The 17000-nt window shown below is 42.6% G+C and overlaps 1 protein-coding gene across 2 annotated transcripts in view; it reads right to left on the reverse strand.

The window, feature by feature from the left end:
- The window catches only part of RABGAP1L (RAB GTPase activating protein 1 like), a 150030-nt gene that overhangs the window by 54417 nt on the left and 78613 nt on the right, over nucleotides 1-17000 (reverse strand). For both annotated transcript variants that reach the window (XM_083446304.1, XM_083446305.1), the window contains exons 16-19: nucleotides 9108-9182; nucleotides 7488-7613; nucleotides 3131-3274; nucleotides 756-797 (exon numbers count right to left, since the gene is read on the reverse strand). In XM_083446304.1, the coding sequence (XP_083302430.1) occupies nucleotides 756-797; nucleotides 3131-3274; nucleotides 7488-7613; nucleotides 9108-9182 (387 nt within the window). The remainder of the gene's footprint in view (nucleotides 1-755; nucleotides 798-3130; nucleotides 3275-7487; nucleotides 7614-9107; nucleotides 9183-17000) is intronic.

A 17000-nucleotide genomic window follows, 5' to 3' on the forward strand; every position in this document is an offset into this window, starting at 1 on the left:
ATATAATATAGTGCTTGTTCCCAAAAAGAGCCAGCCAAGGCCCACAACCAAGGACATAGCAACGGAGATCTCACTTTGCTCTACAATTGCTACTACTTCCTTTCGACCTCCCCAGTATGAACAGCAATGCTTGTCTGCTAAGAGACTTCCAAGAGTTGCAAGGGGCACCTTATCACTTTCAGTCAGGCCAGCAGCTTCTTTTGTAGGGGGAAAGGCCACATTACTATAGCTCTTCTCCGATACAGAATACTTCATATACCTATTTGCCTTCATGAACCCAATAAAATAATTGTTGCTCACACTGAAGTTTCCTATAATACAAGAACTAGCTTCTGATTCAAATCCCTGTAATGGAATAGACTGCCTGATATAAATAATAATAATTTATTATTTTTACCCCGCCCATCTGGCTGGGTTTTCCCAGCCACTCTGGGCGGCTTCCATAGAAACCAAAAATACACTAAAATATCACACATTAAAAACTTCCCTGAACAGGGCTGCCTGATATAAAACTGCTATGAACTGTATGGGCAGGCTTTGAACAGCCACCTAGCTATAGTGAATAAAAACTACCTCCGAATCACAAGGCAGGGAAGCTTTTATAAATTGGCAGGGAGGCTATCAAGGAGCAACAAATGACAACACAAACATATGTGGTCAGATAGGCTAGTAAAGTTGTTGTGAGTAATTTTTGCTGAGTTACTTGTAAGGCTATGTGTGGACATAAAACCTGGAATAACACAAAAATGACTTACCTTTAGGAGAGCCAGTGCTACATTAAAGATTACATTCAGACCCTGAAAAAGAGAAATAAATGGTATTGATCCTGTTTATAAATTTTAAAAACAGGAACACACCAAAACACAAATTCTGTGACCAAGCAAAATTAACACAAACATCAAATCAAGCAGCAAAACTGTTCCTAGGCTATTATCATCACTCTACAGCTAAGTCATTATGGCTTACCTGCGAAAAAAGTTTCGCAGGTGTGATTAGAATATTCCAATAGCAGAGTGCAGAGGGGAGAGGAAGCAAGTGACCTCAAGGCTCATGATTTAGCAGCCAGCTCTAGAAACTTACAAATGGTACTGGCCACAGTCTGGTACAAAATTAAACATGCTAAAGTTGTATTCATTTAAACAGGGTCACAAATACAAAAGGAATATTTTTTAATTGTATAGTGTAAGCAAACCAGATTTCATCCACTAGATGTCAGAATTGTAACAGTAATTAAACTCCAGTAGCCAGCAGCAGTTACTTTACATATCCTGAACATAATGTGTCACAGGTCTTTACATACAGGACAACAGGGGTCGGTGAGGTTTACCTCGCCTGGGCCGGTTCACTCCAGCGGAGATCCCTCTGTGAGCCAGAACGCACACATTTTTCCAATGCCGGCGTCTGCACAGAAGCGATTTCCAGCGTCTGCACATGCACAGATGTGATTTCCGGCACTGTGGAAGCGAGTCCCCACACCACACTGCGTCAGTTCAGCGCAGCACGCGGGGACTCACCAAGCACGCGGCTCGGTTCAGGGGCAGCTCATGGGCTGGTTAAACGACCCCGTGGGGCACTTGTGGCCCATGGGCCTTAGGTTGCCGACCCCTGCAGTACAAGATGTTGAATGATAATGGTTCAATTCAAACGTAAAACCAAATCATGGTTTGGTGATCAGCATTGTCGCTGTGGGATCATACATTCCCTCTTCCTACCCGTGTGGAAGCCTTAGTCATAGTCTGCTGGGCCATACAAATTGGTAAAACACACCTCAACCAATGCCCAAGCAGTATTTCTCTGAGCTGTTACAAACATGTAACGTGGCCAAACCCCACTCCCCCAAAACAACTTTGTACATTTTGAAAAACTGCAGAATGGGTTGGTATCCTCGTAACTATTTAGGTCTCTTTGTTAAAGCTCCTTAGATTTCTGTTTGTCACTTTCGTTTAATTAATATATTTTGTGCTGCTGCTTTAGGCTATATACACAAATCAGACACAAACGCCCTTTAGACATTAGATTTTGAGGAAAGGGTACAATGCCAGTTCTTCTACATACTAGGTTCATTTGTAGGGCTGGGCAATGTCAGGTTTTCACCACACCAACGTTATATCACCACAGCAACCAAATACCGCAGCCTGGTGATACACCACAATGTCGAAACAACAAGCTGCATTGGCCCCAGCCAGTATGAGGACCAGAGCGATGACAGCTTCACCCAGCAGTATAACATGGGTGAAACCACTGCTGCTATTAAAGTCTATGAGGCAAACTGATTTAAACTTAATAGTGTGTATGGGGGTGGCACTTTGAACCAGCCAAAACCACGTTTTTAGAAAGCAGATTTCTCCTTTAACAAGTAGCCTCAATTATTCAAATAAATCTTATAGCAGAGAAAGGGCATAAAATCAGAAAAATTATCCCACAATCATTCCAGTTTTGTTTTGTTTTTGTTTGTTTTTTTAAGGCAACTTTGGGAAGAGGTTATACATAGCACCTTGCTGAATGGAACAATCCACCGCTTTCTTTCCCCCCATGTACTGTTGTAGGGTATCTCCCAACCTCCCTGGAGCCAATTTTGGGGGGTATGATGGGAGGAGAGGGAAGAAAACCCTGTTGCACTAGCAGGAGCCATTGCGCTACAGATCGCAGAGTAACCCACATTATTTTAAGACAACAGAGTACTGTATTTTTCGCTCTATAAGACGCACCTTTCCCCTCCTAAAAAGTAAGGGAAATGTGTTTGCGTCTTATGGAGCGAATGCAGGCTGCACAGCTATCGCTGAAGTCAGAAATCCCGCTGAAGTCACCGATCCCTCTTGCTCTTCTGGCTTCAGGGATAGCCACGCAAAGCCTCTTGAGCGCAGAGGGAGTGCTCCTCCCTCTTCGCTCAAGAGGCTTTGCATTGCTTTCTTATTTCTTGTTTTCCTACTCTAAAAACTAGGTGAGTCTTATGGTTGGGTGTGTCTTACAGAGCGAAAAATACGGTAAGTGTAAGAGCATTCCCATATAATATTCTCATTTAATACAAGTAGTCTTCCTTCAGATCCAATAACAAAAGTAAGCTCAAGAAAAGTGGCAATTCATTTCATGCAAAGCAAGACTCTTCAGATTGAAGGTGGTTTTATTTTACCTCACAAAGGAGTAAATCAATTATGTGGAAGACCATGCAGAGTGGGAACTTGGCAGTGAAGAGGGTGAGAAACCACTGGGATGCATACATGTGAGCTTCCAAGTTCTGTTTCAAGAAATGGTTATACAAATCCGGAATCTGCTCCTAGAGGGAAAAGAGAAAGTTGACTCCATCTTCTGCTCTCTGAAGTATTTATTTCTATGCAGGCTTCTAAGAATGAAATACTTCATTACAAATGCTAGCATGACAAAATACATTTTAAGTTGATACCTGTTTTGTTTTCCTGCTGCTTATCCTACTAATATACCTACAAACACGTACATTTTCTTATGATTTATTTCTGAGACACCTGGAGGGCAGTCAACAACATTGGGATGGCGCCTCCTCCAAGAGCAGGCATGCAGGGTCCACAGCTAACCAAAAGAACAATTAAATCAGGGTGAGTAATTAAATCACATGTACAGCGGAGGCAAAAGCCACCAGCTCCTCCTGTAACTGGTTAGTCTCAGAAAGAAGGTTCGAGCCCCACACTAGACAAAAGATTCCTGCATTGCAGGGGGTTGGACTAGATGATCCTTGTAGCCCATTCCAACTCAATGATTCTATGACAAATGCCTTCTGGGGGTATCAGAAAACAGAAATTCACTATAAGGGAAATTCTGTTTCCTCATGCGGATCCCAGAGGACTCTCAACAACACAGGGTTACATCACAGCAGTATACATTCTGTTTTTTTAATATTTTGTTTTTCATCTTCACATTTTACAATATAATCACACATATGAATTTACAGATCCAACTGAAACATCCAATCATTGACACCCCCCTTTCTGCGGTTACTTATGTTAAATATTTCCCACCACATTTCCAGTTAATATCTATCAACTAGTCTTCATTTATGTTGTATTTCAGTTATTCTCACTGCACGCTTTTATGTTAGTGATATTGTTTACAATAATTCTTCAGATAATAAATCTTCAGATAATCAATAAATTTTCCCCATTCTAAATCAAAACATCACTCTTCTTGATTTCTTAACCTTCCGGTAAATTTCGCCATTTCTGCACACTCCATCAGTTTTTGTTGCCAAACTTCCTTAGTTGGAACCGATTCTTCTTTCCATTGCTGGGCATACAATGTGTGGGCAGCCATGGAAGCATACCTAGATAAGTTTGCTTTGTTCTTTGTGTACATCTAAACCTATTATTCCTAAAAGAAAAGCTGGGTGTTTTGTTTTTTTTACAAACGTTATCTTCAGCATTTTTTTCAACTCATTATATATCATTTTCCAATATGCTTTTGCTACCTTGCAAGACCACTACATATGAAAAGGGTATCCTCTTTCTCCTTACACTTCCAACAGGTATCTGATTCTGACTTATACATTTTTGCTAATTTACTGGGAGTCAGATACCATCTATACATCATTGTCATTTAATTTTCTTTTATCCCATAACATGCAGTAAATTTCTTATCAACATTCCACAGTCGCTCCCTCTCTGTCATTTCAATATTATGACCAATATATATTCCTCGGTGTATCATTGATGATTTCACCTGTTCATCTTTTGTTTGCCATTCTAATAGCATATTATACATTTTAGACCATTTATTATTATTATTATTATCTAACCAGTCTCTTTCAAATAGCGATGTTTGAGTCGAAAAACCATTCCTCTTATCTAATTTAAATAGTTCACTAAGCTGATGATACTGGAGTCAACTTGTTACCAAGTTGGTAACAGTATACATTCTGAGTGGACTTCTGAAAACCAGACGTTATTACTTTACAATCCTTCACATTTTTTTAATGCTGAAAGCAGAATCTGCTGAGCAAACAGAATAAATTATATAAAACTTTGCAAATGTGTGGACCAAGGCCTAAATGTTCTCATCAGGAAAACTGCCCTTGAAAACTGCCAAAACAGCTGCCACGCTTAGAGAGTGAGCTGCAATACCCACCAGTAGCCTCTTGACCAAGCTCTGACTGGCCAAGACAATAGATCATGTCATCCACCAATAGATGGTTGCTTTAGAGACTCTGGTACCCAAACATCTGTTCAAGAAGGAAATGAATAGGGACTCTTGTTTTCCTAGGGTATGTCATCCTATCTAAATAGATGTGAAGCGTCTTAGTCATATCCAGCTTGTGCCAGTCTTGTTCCTTGGGGTGAACTGACTTAGGGCATAGCCAAAGTAGGGATATTTCCTGTGACACATGGAAAAGTGTATCAATTTTGGAATAAAAAAGGAATGGGGCCTAGGGGCTACTTTGTATGAAGGAAGCACAGCTGGGAGTTTCCCAATAAGATCTGTACTCTCCAAGCTGACAGAATGGCTCCCAGGAATACTGTCTTATGCACAAGCACTGTCAGTGAACATTTTGGGTCATTACATAAATGGTAGGCCCAGGAGAATGATGAAGACCCAGCTGAATGGGATGCAGTGAACTCCTCAGAACCCACTGGGGAACCCTGCCAGGATTTTTGCCTCATAAATCCTGGCTTTCCCCTGCCTGAACCTCCTTCCCTTTGCTGCCTCCAGGGGGCAGCGAGTAGCACCTACAATTGACTCGTGATGTGACCAGAGACCCTCTTCAATAAATCTTTGGTGGGTTTACAGGTTAAGTCGGAGTCAGCCAGCACCTCTGCGCAAACAGACAGCGCTGACAAAAAATGAATTTGTGACCAAGCTCTGAAAGACTCCAACTGGCACCTCAATCCCCCTGAATAAGGTAAAGCCTCCACACTCTTATTACAAGGATCTCTAGGTCCACCTTTATGAAGGTGGGATTATGATCTGTGGGAATCACTGCTATAGAGGTGAGGTCAGCTATAGGTGTATCCACCAGCAGCACCTTGAATTGTGACGTAACATTGCCAGGGAGAAAGTAATGCCTTCAGGTTTGATTTTAAAAAGATTAGCCCACTCTGTCTTTCAGATATTTCTGAAGGATTCTGGAAGGCAAACCAAGAGACATTTTGGTGGACCTTGCAGGAAGGCTGCATGTATTCCTTTGGGATATGGAAACCTCTGAAAGCTGGAGAATGAAGCATACCTTTGGCAATAAGGTAGGGAACGACTGAGGTAGGAAGTATATGTTCATAGCTAGAGACTGTCTCAGTATCTTCCTCTAAGAGCTCACTCTACTCCCATCCTTAAGGACTGGATAAAAATGCCAGGGTTAAGTTACTTCCCAACCTTTGAGTGTAGTGGGGCGAGAGAGTTTCCTTGGTTTTAATTCCATTTCTCATTCCCCTCCATCTGAGTGGATGGCTTTGAGGTGGCCTTGAGGCTTTGGCTTGCCTTGGTGAACTCGAAATTGCTAAGAGGAGGATCTGCTGGAGCTGGTGGAGGAGCTGGTGGATTAAGACCTATGACCCCTCTTACATTTCTGTCTGGATCTGCGTCCATTCTTTTTGTATTTGTGCTTTTCTATATTTGTGAATCTCTGAAACTCATAGCAAGATAGGAGTGGGGTGCACCCCTTGAATGTCTTGAACCACCAATTCCTTCACTGGCCCCAACTCTGGATCATTCTGGAAAGGAGGCATTTGCAATACTCACCCACACCAATTCTTGGCACCAAAAACATATTCTGTGTGCCGAGTGTCCTCTTCCCTACCCTATACAAGAGGAGAGATGGCTGGGCTGCCTTCATTTGATACTGCTTTCTTTGACTGAGTTATAGAACTGATAGGGACTTCCATGATATAACTGCACCTAACCCTGGACTCTCCCACTCAACCCAGTGCTGGGAGTGGGATAAGGATGCAACAGCAACTACCTGTAGTTTCCCTTAAGTGTCCTTGTTACCCTTTTCTATCAGGGGAGGAACAGAGAAGCAGAAGTATAAACTTAAATTAAAACTAAAGGCTAAAGGTTCTGAATCCAAGGCTGGCCTGATAGGTCAGGGTGGTCTAAACCTCTGGAGAAGCAAGAAGATGTATCCTGCCATTCTGTTCCAGTGGAGACACCATCCCAGTGTTGTCAAATACCCCTGGCGAGGCCCAGGAGAACACTTCAATTATACCAATAAAATGTGAAAGTAAATTAAAAGATGTATCATTTCTTCTTTAGAGAGCATGAAGCTAGGATATAATAAAGACAATATGATATTTCTGTATGGAGATAACCTTTCATATGAAATAGATTATAATTTTCCAATTAAACAAATGCAATGAGACCAATGGCAGTCGTTTTACTGGAAGCAACTTCACAAAATAATGTATGCACAAGAAATGCACACTTGTTTCCACACACATCAGTTCTCAGGACAACACTAAAGGTTTCAATGGTGCCTTCCCTTGGTTTAACCTTTTTATAATGTAAAGATGAATTCCTGAGCCAGAGCTTACCTGTATAAGTTTCTCCAACTGGTAAAATTTGCTGCGAAGATCTTCCAAGTTGTTTTTGTAGAGGTCCCGCAGGCCATAGTCATACATTATCCTCACCAGCACACAGAATGCTTGCTCTTCAGGCATCTGCATGGAAACCATTTAAATGAACAAAGTGGCCCTCATGTGAGCTCTGTAATGCTTTAGCCCTAGAATGTATTGTACATAGAGGATTATATGCAAAGAGTGCAAAGCAAGCAAACAAAAGCATTTCTCTAAATATTGCATTTAGAAATTACTTTTGATTTTGTGAACAGCAAGTTCTATTATTCTATAAATTATGGGCCTTACAATACATGCACCTGCCATTTTAGTTATAGTACTAGTGATGCTGCTGAACTGCAAGTTTTCCTAGCTGGCAAAATACAAATATATTTCAAGGTGAACTCCCTCAAACCTGAAAACAGTCTTCTAAACCTGTTCTATAAGCACAACGGGAGTCCTACCTAATAAAGTGTTTTTGTCCTAGTGACAGAGAATAAAGCTAACAAGCAAGTTAAGCATTTGTGCAAGTTTAGAAATGGAACAATAAGACCAAGGCAGTCAACTCTCCACCTTCTGATCTTACAAATTCCAGGTTCCCAAGTAAACAAACTCAATAAATAACAATGACAGATATAAAGGTAGAAATCCAGAAGTGTGAGCACTGTCCAGTGGGTTTCATAGAGGGTTACAGATAAATGTACTCAAAACTAACTTTCTCAGGAAAGGAGCATGAAGAACTGAAGCAAATAGTGGTGATTACAGATGACATTATAGGCTTTATAGGGAAATTACAATCTAAATAATCATTGAGTCCTAACAATATCTACCTGAGAATTCTTGAAGAACTCAAATATGAAATTGCTGAAAACCTTACAAAAATATATAACTTGTCTCTCAGATGAGTTTCCATATCCAAGGACTGGAAAGTGGTAAATTTATCACCAGTTTTTAAAGGGGGATCCATGGGGGGTAGTTAGCTTAATATCTGCTCTGTGAAAACTCGTAGAAATAATTACTGAATATAGAATTATCAAGCATAAAAAAAAAACGTTTTGTTGAGGAACCAACACAGGATTTACTTTTGCACAACCTATCACAAAAATCTTTTAGAGTTTTAGAGAGCATAAAGATACGGATGAGCCAATACATAATGTGCCCCATGGCTTTCAGAGTTGGACACAACGTGCCAAAGACTCCTGAGTAAGTTTTGCAACCATGGGATGACAGGCCCTCTTGCAGATCAGAAAAAGGTGAAAGAGTAGGAATCAGAGTGTAATAATAAATGGGCAATTCTCACAATGCAGGGGCATATACAAATGTGGAATGAGTATTACATAGCACCTGTAACAGTACCAGTTCTGCAGATCAAAGCAGTCGAGTGGGCAAATATGGGAGTGGAAAATGGAGGAAAGCTAGCAGCAGCTAATCAAAGAACAAAGTAGTCCAGTTCTAGTTTCATTCTGGACAAAAGAAAGCAGCAAGAAAAGAGGATTAAACAGGAAAGGGAATATTACAAGTATCTGAGATATGGAAAGCAAAAATCTTTTAGCTGCTTTGGCTCATTAAGCAAGAACATCATTTCCATGGTCTACTCACGTGCAGCAGCAGAACAGCAGCTAGAAAGGAATGACCCTGACAATAACCAATTTCTTCATCATACACTGAATATGCCTGTAATAAAAAGACAAATTTTATTACAATAGTGAATAATGTCAGTCCATGATCACAATTCCGGTGATGGTACAGAGAGCAATGCGATCTTTCCAGAATGGCCTGTTCTAGTGCTTTATTTAAAAAGGTGTAAACTTAAAACTTAGCCTGCAACGCTCCACTGCTATGACAGACTAGGGCTGGACACTGAAGTTGCAGGCAGTTGTCATGACTTGTCCGCAAAGTGTTAATATGTTAAACATTACAAAAGCCGGCATCAATGGGTTAGAGGCCCCTTCCCAGCTCTTGTCCATCCCTCAGATAAGGGAGTAGCTGACAGGCAGACAGCATCAGAAGCCTCTCCTTCCCCAACTAACTGAACCAAAATGAAGGCTTCAAAGTTTCAAAGCAGATAAACATGTATGAGCTCGTTCTTGCAGCAACTAACAATTAGCCCAGGAGTTATCTTGACTACCAATTTCACCATTTTGAACTACGCAGGCAGCTGTGAATCTGCCGCAGCAAAACTCTGCAGTCTTTTGGCACTGTTTTTTATCGGTCAGGGCATACTTGCATCGGATAAATTAAGATTCCTGCCCCAAAATATTATGCAGCTATAAATAAACTATAAATCTTATGGTATCTTAAAGACTCTTGGCAAATGAAGATACCTTATGCACCAGGTGAATTACTATTATCCCTAATAAATACTATTTCCATTAGAAGCAGGGAGCGGGGGTCACAAAATGTCATGGACTGACACCAAGGCAGAAAAAGTTCACTGAACAAATGAAAAGGAAGCAGCAATTAAGTATATGTGTGTGCATGCAAATAAATCTGAAAGTACGATTCAGTGAATAAAAACAGACTACATGCACACAGAGGAGGAACTCAGGAAGGATGTCTAATGAGCTGGTTAACAGGGAAGATTTTGGATGCAAAGTCTGCAACAGGTAAAGTGGTAAAGGGTGAAGGCAGCCTACACTTTGGGAGATACCGCAAACATGTAATTCCTTCCTCTCAAATCCTTTGTAAAACAAAATTATGGCACTACTATTCATGATTTCGCTTGGATAAAGTTTCAAGTTAGGGGACGCAGTTGGCGTTGTGGTCTAAAACCACTGAGCCTCTTGGGCTTGCCAGTCAGAAGGCTGGCAGTTCGAATCCCCATGACGGGGTGAGCTCCCGTTGCTTGGTCCCTGCTCCTGCCAACCTAGCAGTTCGAAAGCACATCAAAGTGCAAGTAGATAAATAGGTGGGAAGGTAAATGGCATTTCCGCGCGCTGCTCTGGTGTCGGTGTTCTGTTGTGCCAGAAGCTGCTTAGTCATGCTAGCCACATGAACCGGAAAAATTGTCTGCAGAGCAGACAAACGCCGGCTCCCTCAGCCTGTAAAGCGAGATGAGCACCACAAACCCAGAGTCCTGCGACCTTTTTAAAGTTTTGATAAGCCGAAGTACCATATTTACTCAAGTCTAATGCACCATCGAATCTAAAGTGCACATCAATTTTCAGAACCTTGAAACAAAAAATATTATTTGCTGGCGAATGTAAAGGTGCCATCAGATCTAATGTGCAATTAATTTTTGCAACATAATTTGGTCAAAAAAGGTGAGCATTAGATCGAAGTAAAGATGGTTGTATTTTTCCAGGTGCAAAATTCATTGCCAAACATAGAGAAAGAGACATTAAAAAACTGCTTTATTTCTTTAAGGAATCTGGGACTAATGAATTAAAGCAATCTGAACACTATAGTGCTGTGATATTTCTTCTGCTTGCATTGCATTGCCCAAGGACTTCATCTATGTTTGAAATAAATAATATCCTTTTACTAAAACATGATGAGAACAGGGAGCCCAAGACAAGAGTGTCCTTAAACATTTGTTCCTTTCCCCCCACCACATCACATTATCCTCTTGCGTCTGAATAGGCTATTACTACTGTTCATAATTTTGCATTGATGGTAGCTTCATCCATTTTTACAACCCCACATGGACAAATTTCCCAATAAGGTAATAAGAACAAATAATTTTACTCTTCACTCCTACCAAGCATCCAGGTAAGACAGGAAATAATTACTTTTAAAGTTCAAGTGATATTTTGATCAAAACCATTTGGATCTTTGAAACAATCTCTGATAAGAAAAGCTTATATTTTTCCTTGAAATGACAGAATTATTCTCTGATCAAAAATACTACATTCATTACCACATTTCTTCTGACAAGCCCTAAAATGATTCTAACTGGCAGAATTGACAAGAAAGTTTTTTTAAAAAAAAGAGTGAATACATGTGGTCTTTGAATGAATGCTTTGTACAAGCACAACAATAGGTACTAGTATTTAAATATATAAAGGTGAAAATTCTTTCCCCTTCATCTTCTCCATACAAAGACAGCAGTGTTTCTTCAAATGGAAAGACAGACAATGGATGCAGAAATTTCCTTTGCTAAATAAAGGATGCCACCTTCTGTGCTACTGTTTTCCATGTGGCATCAGAATGAACTTGGTTTCAAGGCAACACAGGCAAGGCTAAACCATATAATTTTGCAAAGACACCTAGGTGGTAAGAAGAGAAGACTATATAATGGTTTGCGCCTTGCCTGGTAATACATGGCAGATGTGTCATCTGTCAGCAAGCAAGATTTTTAATGCCAGGAAGCCATGGGAGTGTTCTCATCAGTGTTCCAAATTCAAAGTAGGAGCAACCTTGTTTTGTTTGGACCCTTCTATACAGAACCTAAACTGAACACCAGAATTTGACATCTTTGCAGACTAGAACACAAAATGTTTAAATTGTATAATAGTTATGAGCATGGGACCTGACTAGAGACTACAAAAGCATATATATATAGAACTCTATAGAACCTTCTTGATTTTAACTATATATATATATATATAGTTAAAATCAAGAAGGTTCTACCCATTGTTTATCAGAGAAAAGATGACATGAATTCTGAATCAGTATCGCACTGGTTAGTTAAGACTATAATTATTAATTCAGTATTAGTTCAAATCATATGAACACATGTCTATTGTTCAAAAATCTAAGAGCAGATTGTGGAAATCCACAATAATTATCTACAGTATAGTGGGCGGTATTTAACTACTTTTTACTCAGAAATACCTATTACAATTAATGGACTCACCTTATGACTAAGATAGGTCCATTAATTTTAACAGATCTATTCTGAAATTAATGAACTCATTTCAGTGGGTCTACCCTGAGTAAAATGTAGTTATCATCCATCATGTCCAACAACACACCCTGAGCAGACGTAACTGAGATTTTTGCAGTCAACCATCCTCCTTCTAACTTGATAACTAAGGTGCAAGGTAGGAACATAAGATGAGCCCGCAGGATCAGGCTGTCACGAAGTAGTGATCCTGTCAGTAGCGTAGCTAAGGCTTTTGCTGCCCGGGGCAGTGGCTGTGTTTGCCGTCCCTCTCGCTGTTCCTCATGCAGGAGTCCTGTCAATTTGCCACGGTCCTCCCCTCCCCTCCGCCTGTCCTTCCTTCCTCTCCCCCCAACCCCGCTTCCCAAGGGGTGGGAAGGAACTCAGTTCCTGTCACCTCAGACTCCACCTCTTCTTTGCTTTACTTAATGCCTCATCATGTTCTTTGTTTCTCTTGCTTCAACCACAGACAGAGCTCAAGCACCTATTCCTGCCTGGCAAAAGCACCCAAGAATAGTGCAAAGCAGGAGCAATAAGGGAGGATGTAATCTCTCATACCTGCATGCTACTTCTGTGAACAGCCATAAGTACAGTGCTCAAGTACAGTGGATTTAGGCCGTTGGGCCTTTTCACAGCCCAACTAAATCCTACTTAGGGCAGACCCTTTGAAATCAATGTTTGGATTTTTAATTCATTTCAGTGAGTCTACTCTGAGTAGGCTAGCACCCAAGGCAACCGTGTGTGTGTGTGTGTGAGAGAGAGAGAGAGAGAGAGGGAGGGAGGGAGGGAGGGAGGGAAAAAGAGGAGGTTAAGGCGTCATATGATAGCCATGTTCAAATATATAAAAGGATGTCACATAGAGGAGGGAGAAAGGTTGTTTTCTGCTGCTCCAGAGAAGCGGACACGGAGCAATGGATCCAAACTACAAGAAAGAAGATTCCACCTAAACATTAGGAAGAACTTCCTGACAGTAAGAGCTGTTTGACAGTGGAATTTGCTGCCAAGGAGTGTGGTGGAGTCTCCTTCTTTGGAGGTCTTTAAGCAGAGGCTTGACAACCATACGTCAGGAGTGCTCTGATGGTGTTTCCTGCTTGGCAGGGGGCTGGACTCGATGGCCCTTGTGGTCTCTTCCAACTCTATGATTCTGTGATTCCTATTTTATTCTCACCACAGCCCTGTGAGGTGGGTTTCACTGAGAGCTAGTGACTGGCCCCAGATCACCCAGTGAACTTCATGGCTGAGTGGGGACTTGGATTGTGGTCTCTTCCAACTTTATGATTCTATGAGGGAGATATGCAAATTTACATAGCAGGAGGAGGGCAAACGAGGGCTGAGAGCAAATGTAAAAAGGATGGGACAGCTGCATATTCCTGCATTCCAGAGGGCTGGACTAGATGATCCTCAACAGGGCCTCTTCCAACTCTACAATACCATAATTCTCGGGGAAAGGAGCCAAAACGGCAAAATCGCTTCCCAAAAGTGTCTTTCCACGTGAGAAAGGATTTAAAGCGAAGAAGGAAACACTTAAGCTGGGAGATGTGGAAAGGTCGGAGGGGGAACGCATGCGCGCACACACACACACACACACACAGAGAGAGAGAGAGAGAGAGAGAGAGAGAGATGAGAGTTTAGAGAGAGAGAGAGAGAGAGACAGACAGACAGACAGACAGAGAGGAAGGAGGAAAGAGTTGTCCTGTTAATTAGTTCGCAATTTCAAAAACACAGCCCATTACTCAAGAAAAGAAGCCCATGAATACCTGAGTGTAGGTGTTTAAGAGATACAGGTGTTTAAGAGATGGCAGTGAAGAGAGAAGCGGCTCCATGCAGCTCCCAAGTGCTGGTGGGACGGCTCACTTTGCCCTCTCGCCTGCCTCCGCCTTTAAGGGCTTTAAGGGCGATGCCTGAGCCTGAATGGGTTCAGGGGACAGCAGCACAGGCACACTCTCCCCCATCGATGGAGAGGGAGGGGAGAAACCCCGTGGCCGTGCCAGTGCAATTCTTGCATATTCCCTCTGACCTTAGAGGCAGAACATAGCTATGCTGACTCCTTATCCATACGCTCTCCACTACACAGCGTCGAGTTCAGCCACGTTTCACCGCATTTGTTGACTGAACACCCCCCTCAGTGATGACACCCGGGGCACCCCGCGCCCACCACTCTTCCCTCCCTACGCCCCTAGATCCTGTGAGCAAGTATTGCTGGGGTGGGGCCCCTCAGGCAGGTGGTAACAATTAGTCCCCAAAGTGGGAGAATGTGATGGGGCTGGCTGATTGCCAGCATCCCCCAGCCCCTATAAATCTTTGAGTTAACCTGCCAGGAGGGAGAGAGAACATGCTGTGTATTAGACTTGCTGCTTGATCTTCTGTAGCTGGTGCCAGAGAAGGAGCCAATGAAGCTTGGTAACCTGTTTGGTGCCTGTGTGTGATGGATTAGTAGCTTGGAGGGAGGACTCGGGAAAGCGACCCCCTCCTTGACACAGGCCAATGGCCCAGCATCCTGTTCTCACAGTGGCCAGCCAGATGCACAGGGAAGCATTTTGGAGATTTTTGTTTGACACTGTTATGCCTAGCCCTGACCTAGTACAAGACACAGAGTACTCAGAGGATGACTCAGACACCCCACAGGCTGAGGAGCTTGAGGAGTACAGGAACCAATTATGAGGACCCCCCCCCCGAAGGGCCACCCTTGGAGCTGTCTGTGGACCCACCCTCCAATGCTCAACAACACCAGCACCAAAATATCCAGGACAAAAATAACATGTGTCCTTGGATATCTTTTAATATCTTTATGCGCCCCCTTGCCCAGATTGTCTGAAACTTTGGGCTGGGCTGTCATCAATATGCAGATGACACCTAGCTTTATCTGTTGATGGACGGCCATCCTGACTCAGCCCCGGACACACTGACCAGATGCTTGGAAGCTGTGGCTGGATGGCTGCGTGGGAGCCGGTTGAAGTTAAATCCTTCAAAGACAGAGGTCCTCTGGCTGGATCGGGACAACATGGGGTTGGGGGGCCAACTCCCATCTCTTGCGGGGGCTCAATTAGTGCCAGTGCACTCTGGGTGTAACCTTTGACGCCTCCCTCTCTATGGAGGCGCAGGTTGCAGCTACAGCAAAGGCGGCATTTTTCCATCTCTGCCGTATTAAGCAGTTGGTTCCTTACCTTTCTCGCCCTGATCTGGCCACAGTGATCCATGAGATGGTCACCTCCAGGCTTGATGACTGTAATTCGCTCTACGCAGGGCTGCCATTGAGGCTGACCCAGAAACTCCAGTGGGTGCAGAATGCTGCGGCGAGACTCCTTACGGGGTCCTCGCCGCGGGATCACATTCATCCAGTGCTTTACCAGCTGCACTGGCTCGCGGTGGAGTACAGGGTCAGGTTTAAGGTGCTGGTTTTGACCTTTAAAGCCCTATGTGGCCTAGTACCCTCGTACCTACGGATCCGCCTCTCCTGATATGCCCCGCAGAGGACCTTAAGGTCCATAAATAACAACACTTTGGAAGTCCCGAGCTCCAAGGAGGTTAGATTGGCCTCAACCAGGGCCCGGGCCTTTTCAGCTCTGGCCCCGGCCTGGTGGAACGCCCTACCGCAGGGACCCTCTCAACTCTAACTGGAGATGCTGGGGATCAAATCTGGGACCTTCTGCACGCAAAGCAAGTGCTCTGCCATTGAGCTATGATCCTCCCCCACCTGCTTTAGTGTTGAGGGTCCCACAGAACTTTGCATCTGCCTAATCCAGACATTTAGGAGACATTGTGGAAGTGCTGCTGAAGGCAGCCAATTCACCAAGTTAAGACTGACAAAGCTAAAAAGAATTCCAACAGATACTGCCCAGCAGGCACAACTGCAGCAGGTTGAGGTTAGGTCCCATTTTCCAAGGGAGACTGCTTTGCAGTCACATATTGGCACAGGAAATAACCACATGGTAGGCCCTGCAGCAGCTCATTATGTAACTTAGCCCCCTATATGAAAGAGCAGCAGCTTTCTAGCAGACATGTAACAATGAAATAATTTCCAATTATAACTTCAATTTAAAATGCACACTTTCCTTTCAAAGCCACCCAGCCTCTTGAAACAGGGCTGCTTAAGGCTGATATGAAACATTCTGCATTTAGAATAATATCAATGCAGAGCAGGACAGAGGACAGGTGTACACTTGGCAATCCTAACTGGGATCCTAACCCTTATCAATATATGTGAAAAGTGCGATCAATGCATCGGAGTGAATTTTGTAGGTCACTAGATTTCTAAAGCTGTGCAGATATAGATGACAATACCTATATAAACCAAAAGCCAAATACTGCATCAGTAGTAGCTTGAGCATGTGTTTTCAAAGACAAATGTTTAACAGCTACATTAAGTGTACAGGTACAAGGCCCAATACATTTGCTCAACTCATAGCAGAGGAGCAGCCCAGCAAAGAACTGGAGTGCAAAAAAGAGGGAAGAGGTATACATTGCAACTAAGAGTAGAGTAAGTGCCTCATTCAATGGCTTTTCAATCTTACACCCTGCTTTCAAAATGTATTTAAAACTGTTTGTTGCAAAATAGAGAAGAGATGATCTGTTTTGTTTTGTTCTTTTGACAGAGTATTAACCTGGACAAGCTGGTATATGGAGTCTACCAAAACATAGTAAATTCTACTCATTAAAATCACAGCAGT

Source organism: Podarcis tiliguerta (genome assembly GCF_965153285.1).
Source record: "Podarcis tiliguerta genome assembly, chromosome: 6".
NCBI lineage: Eukaryota > Metazoa > Chordata > Lepidosauria > Squamata > Lacertidae > Podarcis > Podarcis tiliguerta.